Raw genomic sequence first — 12,097 nt, 5'->3', positions numbered from 1 at the left:
TCCAGCTTCCATTCCTTCTGTATTGTCCCCTACTCAGCTTCATTGGATGACTCCAGAATCCCTTCTGATAAAGAGAGAGAGAGAGAGAAATCTTCCTATCCAGGATACCCACATCTGGCATCATTTCTCCACCAATTGTCACCTTCTCTTATTTACTTTTCCTAAGTTAACCACCCCCAAATGTCAAGAGCTTTCCAGCAGAGGTTCCCACACTTATCTTAGGAGGACCTCTACCCTCCGAGCTGCCTCCTTGCAACCATGACGTCTCTGCAGCCTTCCGCTTGCTGCATGTGCTTTTTTTTCCTGGACATTATTGCATAGCAAGGTGTCCCAGGCAGACACTCTGCCTGACTTCTGATTCCGTGAGCCAATCAGACTGCAGCATTTAATTTAGAATAACGAGGGTGCTGAAGTCACCCTCAGCCAATTGTCTGGTTTCAAACAAACTCAGTCTGTGCCCTTAGCGGTCTGGTTGGCTTCTTTTCACGCTTAACATGGACGAAAAGAGTCTTCTCTTTCTCACCCAGCCATGTCCTAAGGACCACAACACACTCCACACAACTTTCAAAGGCTGCACTCCAGAAGCGGGATTTATTTTTAGGGGATTTTAAATGCTGCAACACCCTTTGCCCTTTAAGCTCCTTAAACACTCTAAAAGAAGAATGGAAAAAATCACATTTTGGCCATAGGCATTCTGGGATGCTGCCAAGCCTCCTGCTGGGGGGTCCTGGGTCACACGTTTGCACCCCTTGCTGACTTAGTGCGTGGCAACTCTCGGTGATTCACCACCACCAATTCACCAATTTCGCAAAGGTGAAGTGGGCTGTCAAGAGGCAGCCTAACTCTGAATTCCAGTTGCTAGGGAACACTAGCCCGAGGGTGCTATTTTTCTCATGTCCTGGGAGTTACTGAGGCATGGATAACTGCGGCCAGATTGTTGAGCTGGAGCTGGTAAAAGGTTACTGCAAACTACTCAAGGGTCCATGAAGGCATGAGGATCAGCAGAAAACCACTGCTGAGATCAAGCACAGCTCCTAGCTTATGGACATGGTTTTTACATGTCCAGAGGGACCTAGGCTGGCATCTTCCAAGGCTGGCAACTTGAGGCTTCTGCTGAGACCCAGAGCAGCAGCGGTGGCCTTCTTCTTCTTCTTCTTCTTCTTCTTCTTCTTCTTCTTCTTCTTCTTCTTCTTCTTCTTCTTCTTCTTCTTCTTCTTCTTCTTCTTCTTCTTCTCCTCCTCCTCCTCCTCCTCCTCCTCCTCCTCCTCCTCCTCCTCCTCCTCCTCCTCCTATCTCTAGTGACTGCAAAACTTCAGACCACCACTAGATGGCAGTCATTATTTCTCCATCTTTTTGCTGACATCTAGTGATCATTTGGAATTTTACAGCCCAGCCTTAGCTTGGTCCAAAGGTACAGATAGTCATGAGAACCCAGGAGTCACTTTCCAATGAGCCTCACCGCTGGTTGGTCCAGTTCAAGGGGCACAACTTCCATGGCTTCAAGGGCCACACCCTCCACCACATAATGGTTGGACACAGTGGAATTCCAGCACGTCCACTGCACTGGAAGCAATTTCTGCGAGTCCCAAAGATTCTGGAAACAGGGGATTCCCATGTCAAGCAGATGCTGTACCAGTGAACCATCAGGTGCCTGAAGATAAAGCAAGATTCTGGTCCTCATGGTTCTGAATTAACAGCTAACAGAAGGAGGATGCTGCCTTTATAGAAGAATATAATATTTTTAAACACCCACCCCCCAGACGAAAGAGTCTGTTTTCAGCTCTTCTGACTTTACCTGCAGCAAAGTTTCTCCCAGCCTCACCTGGAGATGGAATCATCTGCAGGTAAAACTTGGGATTTCCTAGCGACCTCAGCACATAAGGAAAGGGACATATGAAGGACATATTTCCTCGCCCCAATGATGATACATGAGCTCGCAGGCCATTCTCAACATCATGGTTCTGTCCCTGTGATACTTTTGGGCGGTTAGCTTAACCACGATTCACTTGCTCCAATTTTTCTGGACTGGGGGGCGTAGCCACTGGCTCCCCAATGCCTTGAACCCCTGCAGGGAAAGTCACGCCCCATCCTCCTACCCTTGGCTAGGTTTGGTTGGGCAAACCGGCCCCCTTGAGTTAGTTTATGGGCCAAGAGTTTGGGCGAACTCCGAAAACGAGGAGGCTCGCTGTGCGAACGCAGCTCTGGAGTCCTCCGGAGACCGGAGTTGGGGAGGTTCAGCATCCCTGGGGCTGCAAAGCGTGGGGCCACCACTAGAGGGCAGCAAGGCGTTAGTTTTCCTATCCCTCTGCCGCCACCTAGGGGTCGCCTCGCCCGCCTTTTGGCTGCGCAGGTCTAGCAGCGCACACGCCACCTCCGTCTCTCGCCAATTCTCGTCCTGCGCTTCTCCAGCTCGCGCCTTGGAGCACCCCCGAGGCCCGTTGCGCGCCCGCTGGCGGAAGGAGGCGGCTGGGCTGGGCTGGGCTGGGCTGGGCTGGGCTGGCATGGGCGGGCTCTGACAGCTGAGCTGGCCGGCGGCTGCTCCTCTCCTTCTCACCCTTCGAAGTCACTCCGCAGCCCGACTGGCAGGCGAGCTGGTGGCCCCCCGTCTCGCCACAAGGCGGTGGCCAGCCCCCTCCGCCTCGGCTGGGCAACCTGTAGGCAGAGTAGACGCGTCGGGGCCGCCCGGCGCAAGGGAGGCAAAGCGAGCGCCAGCTGCCAGGTAGGCGCTGAACCCGGCGGAGCTCGCCAGCTGGCCCGACCGGTTCCTCTGTTTGCCTGCCTTCCTGCAGCTTCGGGGACGTTCCGGCTTGCAGGGCTTCGGAGCGGCCGGGAAGGGGCCCCCCGTCCTGGCTTCCTTCCGCAGCCCTCTAGGCTCGGCTCTCCGGGACCCCGGCGGAGCGGCGGGGCAAGAAACCGGTCGCTCGTCTACCCGCTCGCCGCGGCATGGCCAGGAACACGGCGCTGCACTTCCGCGTGGTGGAGGGACGCGACCTGCCAGCCAAGGATGTGTGAGTTGGCCGGACCGGGGACCCCGCGCCGTCCCCGAGCCGCGGCAGCGGGGCGCAAAGGGACCGACGGGGCGGGCGGGGACGGGGAGGCGAAGGGGGCTCGCTGGAGCTGCCTCCGGTCGGGAACGATCCCAAACGGGGGGCGGGATGGAGGGGCGAGACGGGTCCGTTAGAGGAGAAGGGCGTCGCTGTCATTTGAAGGGTTTGCTGGCATGCCTCGGAGAAGAATCCCTGCCTTTGCCAGAGCGACCCACCGCCTTTCTGGCGGGGCCTCCCCGGGCGGGGCAGAAAAGTCGAAGCTCCGTTGAAAGCGAAGCCCCGGGCAAGGTGTTTCCCGTCCTCCCCTCCGAGGAAATTTAAGAGTAGCAGGCCGCTTAAAAGACCCTTGAGATCAAGAATCAGGAGAAGTCCAGCTGCATCTTTTCAGACAGAGCAGATTATATTAAGAGGCATCAGCTTTCTTCAGCCACAGTTCAGGTCATCTCAAGAAAGCTGATGCCTTCAAATAAAAGCTGTTTGTCCCAAAAGGGGCTACCAGACCCCTTCTGATTTTTTGTCCTCATAGACAAACCCGGCTGTCCTCCTGCAATGTTCACCCTGAAATCAAAAGTTTCTTAAAGTCTTTTGCATGATCCCAACTGGGCTTCCCTTTTAAACCTGGGGCTTCTGCCTCCATTTGCAGCTCAGCTTGGTTCAGTCCCACCACATCTGGAAGGCAATAGATTAGGAGACCTGGCCAACTCCAAAGGGGGGACCTCATCTGTTCTGAACTATGCCCCCCCCCCGACTTTCTCTGCAGCATCTGGGCCAGATCTGCCCCAGAGGAACAAGGGTTGGCAAGTCTACAGCTGTGGTCCTTCAGCAAAGGGGGCAACAATTTTGAGAGGAACTCCTGGATGGTTGCTTGCAAATGCTAACCCTTGAATGTAACCCTCTTTTTAAAGCTGCCCAACCCCTCATAAAAAAATACTATCTGTTCACACGGATGCAGGAGTCAGCTTGCTTGAAAACAGTGAGAGTCATTTCCAAGGAGATATATTGAATCTTAATACCAAGAGTAGGGGGGGGAGGGGAGAGCAGGTGGGGAAAGAGAAGTGCAAAGCTCTTCCCCCCCCCCAAAAAAAGTTTGCTCAACCTGGCACAGTTGCTTGGAGACCGCATTTCCCCCACTCCCATTCTCTTCCTCAATTGCAGGAAGATACTACCTCAGTTAGAAACAGGACCAGTCGTAGAACAGGGCTCTGAAACACTAGAAATATGTTTAAAAAAATAAACAAAAGAAAAAAGGGGAGGGGGAAGAACAGGAAAATCCAGAAAGTTTGAAAAAACCGACATTTACTCTCACTGGGAAGACGTCCTGTAAGATTTCTCACCCAGTCAGTTAAATTCACCATGGTTGAATTCACACATCACCCGCATCTTGGTTGGCCTGAAAATCTGAGTTTGTTTTCCAGGGGTTGGTGCCTTGTGCCAGCCTAGCCTGGTTTGCTTAGTTTACAATTCCTTGAAAATCCACTCTGAAGACAAGCTAATTTGGTAGCCAAGTTGTGCGAACCCAGCCATGGGAAGAGGCCTTCAGAGGCACGTCTGTAAGAGGTACAGAAAACTGAAGACAAGGGCGTAGTCCTTCAGGCAGTGATAGAAGTTGGACTGTCCCATTTTGAATCGAACTGGGGTTTGACAAGACACGACTTGCTGCCCCAGGAAAAGATAAACGAATACAGAATACAAGCTCTCAAGCATTTTTCAATAGGAAAGACCAGTCCCTTCTGTCCAGTGCATAAGTCAGTGAGAACTAGGCTAGACCGGAGAGCACCATTATGGTTAATTATTCCTGAAATGGTTGAATAGGGATTAGCCGCTGAAAATCTTGAATCAAAACCAATCGCTTTGGGGAGTAATGCCTGTTCCTCTAATTGCAAACACGGCGTGGAAGACAGGTTTAGAACCATCAGTGTCTGCCAAATCGGGTTGGTGCCAAAACTTTAAAGCCTCCATGCTTCTTTTCAAAGCGACCTTTAATGTCACGTTGAAGTGTGGCTTTGTAATATCAAAATTCAAGGAAATGGCAGCTGTCCCTGTGAGAAAATTCTCTACCTCGCCTGTGGAACTCATTGCCACTGGAAGTTGGGGTAGCAGAAATTCCTTTAAAACATCGCACCATCAATGTCATTATCCATGGCTGCATTTGCAAAAGAAAACACAAGTCATATCTGGAAATCTGAATCCTGGTTTATCCTTTACAAGCTAGCATGCAATGCAAGCCGCCTAACACCACGTGGGTGGCCTTCTTCTGTTAACCCAAGAGCTTTCAGCAATGGAAGAATGTATACTTCGGCCTCTGAATCCTGGGCTTGATAACTGTAACCCAACTCTAGATGGGAAACTATGGTTTGTTAGTGAAGCAACAACTCCAGTTTTTTTTTTTTTGCTCTGAAAAGTTCTTGATAGGTTTATTTGCACAGATGAGTAGTGACCATTAGGCATCGCATATGTGTCATGAACAATAATTTACAGTTCCAAAGGATTCATTGGGATTTGTAGTAAATGCAACTTATTTCTGCTAACTAGCAAGAATGGCGAAGAATTGAATCTTCTCACCTTCAGAGGACATTGGGCATACCTGTCTCACTAAGCCATGGTTTGTTTAATCATGGTTTGAATCAACCACAATTGATCAGTTCCCCTCAATTAAGCTAGGGGTAGGTGAAATGGTGCTTGCAGGGAGCTTGATTCCCTGCATTCTTAATGCTCCCCAGACTAGTATTGTCCAAACTTGGCCACTTTAAGATGAGCTGGCTGGGGAATTCTGGGAGTTGAAGTCCACTCATCTTAAAGTGGCCAAGTTTGGACAACACTGCCCCAGACGGTTTCCCATTTTGGAAAACATTATTTTAATAAAAGTTCTAAAGAGGAAGCCGGACTGTTGCAAAATACCAATTCTTAGCATCCTATTTATTAGCAGCAATGGTTTCAGACCCACTGAGCTCCCCGAAGGCAGCCATTTACAAGCTCCCAAAGTGCCCCCAACCCCCAAAGTTGCTTTACTCTACATTAACCTGAACAAGTTGGTCTACAAATTGCAAGGGTGAGGTTTAACCCCACACCAAGCAAACCACACTTATTTTGCTGATTGTCGGTTTCTAGGGATTAACACATGCCAGCTAGTCTCTCTGACCTGTTCTCTGGGAAGTATCTGGGAAGTGGGAGAAGAATGTTGCATCCAACAGATCTTGGGTCTCATCCAGGTGGACATCCTTTCTAAACATCCTGTAGAGCAGCGTTTCTCAAACTTGGCAACTTGAAGAGGTGTGGACTTCAACTCCCAGAATTCTGGGAATTGAAGTCCACGCCTCTTCAAGTTGCCAAGTTTGAGAAACACTGCTCTGGAATAATTCACTGAGATGCAAAGAACATCAGAGACTAAGGGTGGGCAGGAGGCAACAGTTAGCAGGTGGTCCCATAACTCAACCCCAATAAGGGGTACCCCCATTTTTTCTGATAATTGTTACCCCTTTTTCCAACCTTTCCCAGTCTGAGAGCCACACCTTCGTCACTCTCTGATCTGGAATAAGTTACTAGAGTTCTACTCACCAAGCAGACCCAGTACAAACCAGGAGTTGCAAGTCAACCAAGAAGTCAAAGCAGGACCATCTAGTACAGAGGCAGAGAATTCTTGCAGAGGGCTAGAGGCATAAATACCAGTCAGCCATGATGTCACCTCTGTAGGTCTGACTTTCCACACCCAGCCCCTGAGGTTTATCAACAGGACATCAATGTTGATCAATCCAGTGTAGTTTATTTCTACACACCAAGTTTCAACAAACCCCAACTTTGCACCACAAGGAACCTCACTCCTAAACCTGAATAACACAACTGAAAACTCCAAGCAAATGCTAGCTTGATTTCATTAGCAGCCTGTTAGTGCTTTTATGCTGTCTGTCCAAACACAGCCAATATGGATTAACCATAATCAGTTGTTTGGAGCAAGCAACTCTGGAGTAAAGCTTACTTCCCAGGATGCATCTTCCTGGAGCTCCTTCTGGGTGTTTTGGCTCACAACATTTTTCTGATCGGAGGCAGAGCCCAAGCCTTCAAATGAAGTCTTGACTTTTTTCTTCTCATCGAAAGCTGCCAAGGAAGGGACCGATCACTTTTGCCCATGGTTGGCATTTCTTGCTGCAAAAGGCTTTTGACAAGAGGTTCCAGGTCACCCACCCCCCTTTCAATTTACATTGGCATAGGATCTAAAGGTTTTGATTCAGTCACAGAGGGGAAAAGCCTCTCCATCATTTCTGAGCATCACAACAGAGGCTTGTCTTTGACGTGCACACACAACCCCGCGTGGGTCCATTTGCCGTTTCCATGGATTTAGCAATGGGTGCTTTTTGGTGATGCTCATTGCAAGAGCTGGAAAAACACAACCAGGAGGCCCAAACTGCTTTTTGTTAAAAAAAAAAAAAACTATTGGGGCAACACTGCAGCTCTCTGTAGAATTGGATTCGATGCTGCAGATCAAAGAATTCCAGCTGCAACCCTCACCTCTGGCCTCAGGAAGCCGTAGGTCAGCTGCCCCTCTCAGCCTCAGTATGGGAATGAAAATAATGCTAAGGGCCATACTGTGAATTTCCTAAAACAGATGCCCTGCACCAGTGTGGAATGATAGTTCTATTTATTCTCCTCCAAATTGGAAAAAAACAACCTTGCAGTATGAGAATACATTATAGCGCTTTGAATACAGTATTAGGAAGCGCTGTATTATTATTAGATTATATAGGCATTTTTATCCACCTATCAAGTCCTTCCCAAGGACCTGGGATAGGCAGATGTTGTTCTTTGATGGTTGTTATTATTGGTGGTGGTGGTGGTATTATTATTATTATTATTATTATTATTATTATTATTATTATTAACAAGACAGCAATCTCTCCATTCTTGAATGGTGACCCCAGAGCTGCCCGGTTAGATTTTTGCAGAGTCCAGTTCCTATTATTAGTGATCCAGTTACAATTCAGGCTGATATTAATCTATAAATAATGGAGAAGGAGGAGCCGAACATAATAATATGGTGCATCGCAGTGCCAGCGAGCAACAGCTCACCCATGCCTGCGACGGCAGCTTGAGAACGTGGCATTTTGTTTCCCAGGAGGTTTGTCCACAAAAATGGAAACCCTCACAACTGAGCAAAGCACCAGGACCAATAACGGAATGAGGGGTTTGCCATCTGCAGTTGGATCTCCAGGGAGCTGGGATTGAGCGGCGCTGAATTTAGCCAAGCTTGCTCCTGAGTAGCTGCAGACTGTATTGCAGTAGAGACAGAATTTGGGACGGTTGTATTTTGGTAGCGTGAAAAGTTCTAACACCATCCAGCCTGCTTTCCACCGTGAACGTCAGGACGTAGTCAGTAGGGCTATGCCGATGAGCAATCTGGAGTCCCAACAGACCTGGAGGGGACTCCAACTTAGAGAAGATTGTTTTCTTCCAATAGAGGTGAATATGTGTAGCTCAGGGTTCAACTGTGGAGTCCTTGGGGTTCTCTGAGCTTGGTTCTTTTCTTGCAAATGTTTCATAACCTGGCTAGGGAACATCTTCAGATGTTCCCTAGCCGGGTAATGAAATGTTTGCAAAAAAAGAACCAAGCTCAGAGAACCCCAAGGACTCCACGATTGTTTTCTTCTCAGCAGCTCCATTTTCCTTCTTGGGGCCACTGACCCCTTGCCTTTCTCTGTGAACATCCTACCTTGCACTCTTCCTCCATTTCTGTCTCTTCCAACAACCCCGTGAGCAAAGTGAGTCTGAGAAGTGATGGCTGGCCCCCAGTTGGCACACTTTCCCTGGATAGTCCAGAACCCAGACCTCCTGGGTTCTAGCCTAGCCCCTGAACCAATGCCTCCTCTCCCTTTACTTCCCAAACCTGTCAATCATGATTTGCTGCCATGAAGTCGCTCTCAGCGGAGAACGTTTGCTTTGGAAATGTCGATGTGCTTATCGTTGGCACCGAACACTCACCCACGGTGTTGTTTTGTTCCCCAAAGGTCTGGCACAAGTGATCCCTATTGTATCATCAAAGTAGACAATGAAATCGTGGCAAGGTAAGTGAAAGTAAAATGGGGTGGAATTTGGCAGCAATTCCTTCCCCAGCTGGGAGAGTTGAGTGGGGACCAAACTGCACGCAATGGAATTTGTGCTTTAGTTTCAAAAGAACGTGGGCGTGCCAGGCCTTAAAAAAAATCATCTCTTTTTTTTCTTCAAAAACAACTTTCCCCAAAGACAAGGGGTAAACCTGCATTAGTCCAAAAAAAGGATCAGGGAGGACCATGGTGTCTATAGTGTCTAACCAGCCACAATGCCATCATTGTACAAATATGATTTTGTGTCATAACATCAGATTGATTGATTTCCTACTTTTCTCCAAAGAGCGCAGGGGGGCACACAAGGGTATCTTTGTGTGTGTGTGTGTGTTTTAATTAACTGTTTTTTTTATTATTGAGAAGAAGGGGAAAAAATCACATAGAAAGTGCTCTAACAAAAATGTGAAATACAACGAAGGAAAAAATGTTAATATGTCATTGTAACAGTAAACAATTATAATCTATATACCCTGATGCTGGGAAAGATTGAAGGCAAAAGGAGAAGAGGACGGCAGAGGATGAGATGGTTAGATAGCATCACTGAAGCAATGAGCATGAAACTGAGCAAACTCAGGGAGGCAGTGAAGGACCGGAAGGCCTGGCGCAATGTGGTTCATGGGGTCACAAAGAGTTGGACATGGCTTAACGACTAAACAACAACAATGCAAATATTATTCTAGTGTGTATATATTTCTAATACATTTATATGACTATCTTGTTTTTTTTTAACCTACTGTATTTTGTAGAAACGAGTCCCATATTTCGTGATATTTGTCCATACAAAGTGTACGTCTGTAGGCAATCCGCTCGTAAGTTGCAAGTGCAGTCAGGTCTTCAATTCACATCTTTGTGTGTGAAGATGGAGACTGTGGAGGCCACCGCAAGGCCAAAGGGATGGGCCTTTGAGCATGTGGTCACAAGCACCATCTTGACTTTTGCAAGCCCTCCGATGGCTCACCTGCTAGACTTCCTAGAGAGCTTCTGTAACTGAGGGTGGATTTGAACCTGGGTCTCCTGTGGCCAGTCCAACACTTTAAACCCTATATCACACCAGCGACCAGGTTAACTTTCCCTGTCCTGCTACTACCATCAAAAGGTGATTGTATCTTTCTTTTTTAATTGTCGACTTATATTCTACCTTTCCTCCATTTTTTCCATGTCTACCTTTTCTCCCTGTGGGTTGGGAGGGAGGGACTGGCCCCAAGTCATCTCAGGAGCTTCTGTGGCTGAGAGGGGACTAGGACTTGGGTCTCCCTGGTCCAGCACCTTCCCCACTACAAATCCTGGGTCTTGGGCTCAGAGGGAAGGACCGGCTCAGAGTCTTCCAAGAAACTCCTGTGGATGCAGATGGACTAGAACCCGGACCTCCCTGCTCCTAGTCCAGCACTTGCCCCATTATACCACATTGGCCCTTGCGCTGGCCCAAGAGGGAGGGACTGGCCCACTCATCCACTGAACTTCTTTGGCTGAGAGGGGATTAGAATCTGGGTCTCCCTCTTCCTAGTCCAACACCTTCACCGCTACACCACTCTTGCTCTTGGGTTGAGAGAGAGGCACTGGCCCAAAGTCATCTCGGGAGTTTTTATGGCTGAGGAGGACTAGAACCCAGATCTCCCTGGTCCCAGTCCAGCACCTGCCCCACTACCCTACTCTCTCTCTTGGGTTGAGAGAAAGGGATAGACTCAAAGTCACCTTGGGAGCTTTCATGGCTGAAGATAGACTAGAACCAGGATCTCCCTAGTCTAGCACCTCCCCCACTAGACAATCCCGGCTCTTTCAAATGTAATGACATGACAGTATTGCTGGAGACCCCCTATGGACACCTCTTTTGGTGTCCCTCAGGTTCTGCCTTGCTTGATTTTTTGTGATATTTTAAAAAAATCTTGCAAATAATAAAAAAAGAAAGCTTCACGTTCTGGCATTGCCTCTAATTCTAAGAAGGCTCTAAGAGAACCCGTATGCTTTTTTACGAGAATAAACATGGAACCGACTGTTTTCCAGTGCTTTGACTGGAAGGGTGGCCATGTCACCTGGAAAAAACTAAAGGCAAAGAAAACCGTGATAGCAGAAAGCATCTTGGGTAAAGTTGAAGGGACTGGTGAGGAGCACAAAGATAAACCGGTGCTTTGCAACTGATGATGTTCCCCATAGCAGCTCTTTTGCAAATGGTAGACATTATTATGGTGGGTTGCACAGTCAGCCAGATGTTTAGACTGGATTTGGCGTTTTTATCCACCTATCGAGTCCTTCCCAAGGACCTGGGACAGGCAGATGTTGTTGTTGGATGGTGTTAAAGGTATTGTCTCAGGATGGAAGCTGTTCCAAGTAAAGCTGCCTTTCGCAATGGACTGATGGTGGTTTTGTCAATGCTGAGGGTCTTCCAGGGGTGCTCCAGATGTTTTGGGATTGCACCCAAGGCGACTATTACTATTGGGACTATCTTTGCTTTCTTTTGCTACAGTCGTTCTACTTCTATTCGCAGGTCTTTGTATTTTGTGATTTTCTCCAGTTCTTTCTCTTCTCTTCTGCGGTCTCCAGACATTGCAATGTCCACTATCCAGGCTTTTTGGTCTTTCTTATCAACAGTTGTTAAGTCTGGGGTGTTGTGTGGCAGGGGCTTGTCTGTTTGAATTCTAACGTCCCAGAGCACTTTAGCTTCTTCATTTTCTATGACTTTGTCTGTTTTGTGATCCCCCCAGTTCTTGCTTGCAGACAAATAGTATTTCTTGCAGATCTTCCAATGCACCATTATGGCTACATTGTCACGCCATTGTTTATAGTCGGTCGGTGCGATCTTGGTGCCTTGGTGGCATTATTATTATTGTTGCTGTTATTCACAATAAGTGCTCACTAGCCTGAAAAGAGGCTATCTCTATATTGTTCTTAGGATACACTATTTGGATAATATTATCAATAAGAAGAATATGAAGATGGAAGCATGCTTTCTGTTTAAAGTCA

General features: G+C 48.0%; 1 protein-coding gene across 1 annotated transcript in view; it reads left to right on the top strand.

Annotated features, from left to right (window-relative positions):
* The first annotated feature begins 2,567 nt into the window (after positions 1-2,567).
* Positions 2,568-12,097, top strand: part of RASAL1 (RAS protein activator like 1) — a 50,092-nt gene continuing 40,562 nt past the window's right edge. The window contains exons 1-2 of the mRNA XM_088143163.1: positions 2,568-3,008; positions 9,044-9,100. Coding sequence (XP_087999289.1) covers positions 2,944-3,008; positions 9,044-9,100 — 122 coding nt within the window. The 5' untranslated portion in view covers positions 2,568-2,943. The remainder of the gene's footprint in view (positions 3,009-9,043; positions 9,101-12,097) is intronic.

Source organism: Python bivittatus, unplaced genomic scaffold (assembly GCF_059951505.1).
Source record: "Python bivittatus isolate LINGU-HERP-01145 unplaced genomic scaffold, Pbiv_v1 ctg000280_np1212, whole genome shotgun sequence".
NCBI classification, from domain to species: Eukaryota; Metazoa; Chordata; class Lepidosauria; order Squamata; family Pythonidae; genus Python; species Python bivittatus.
This window is presented reverse-complemented; position numbering and strand designations above follow the sequence as displayed.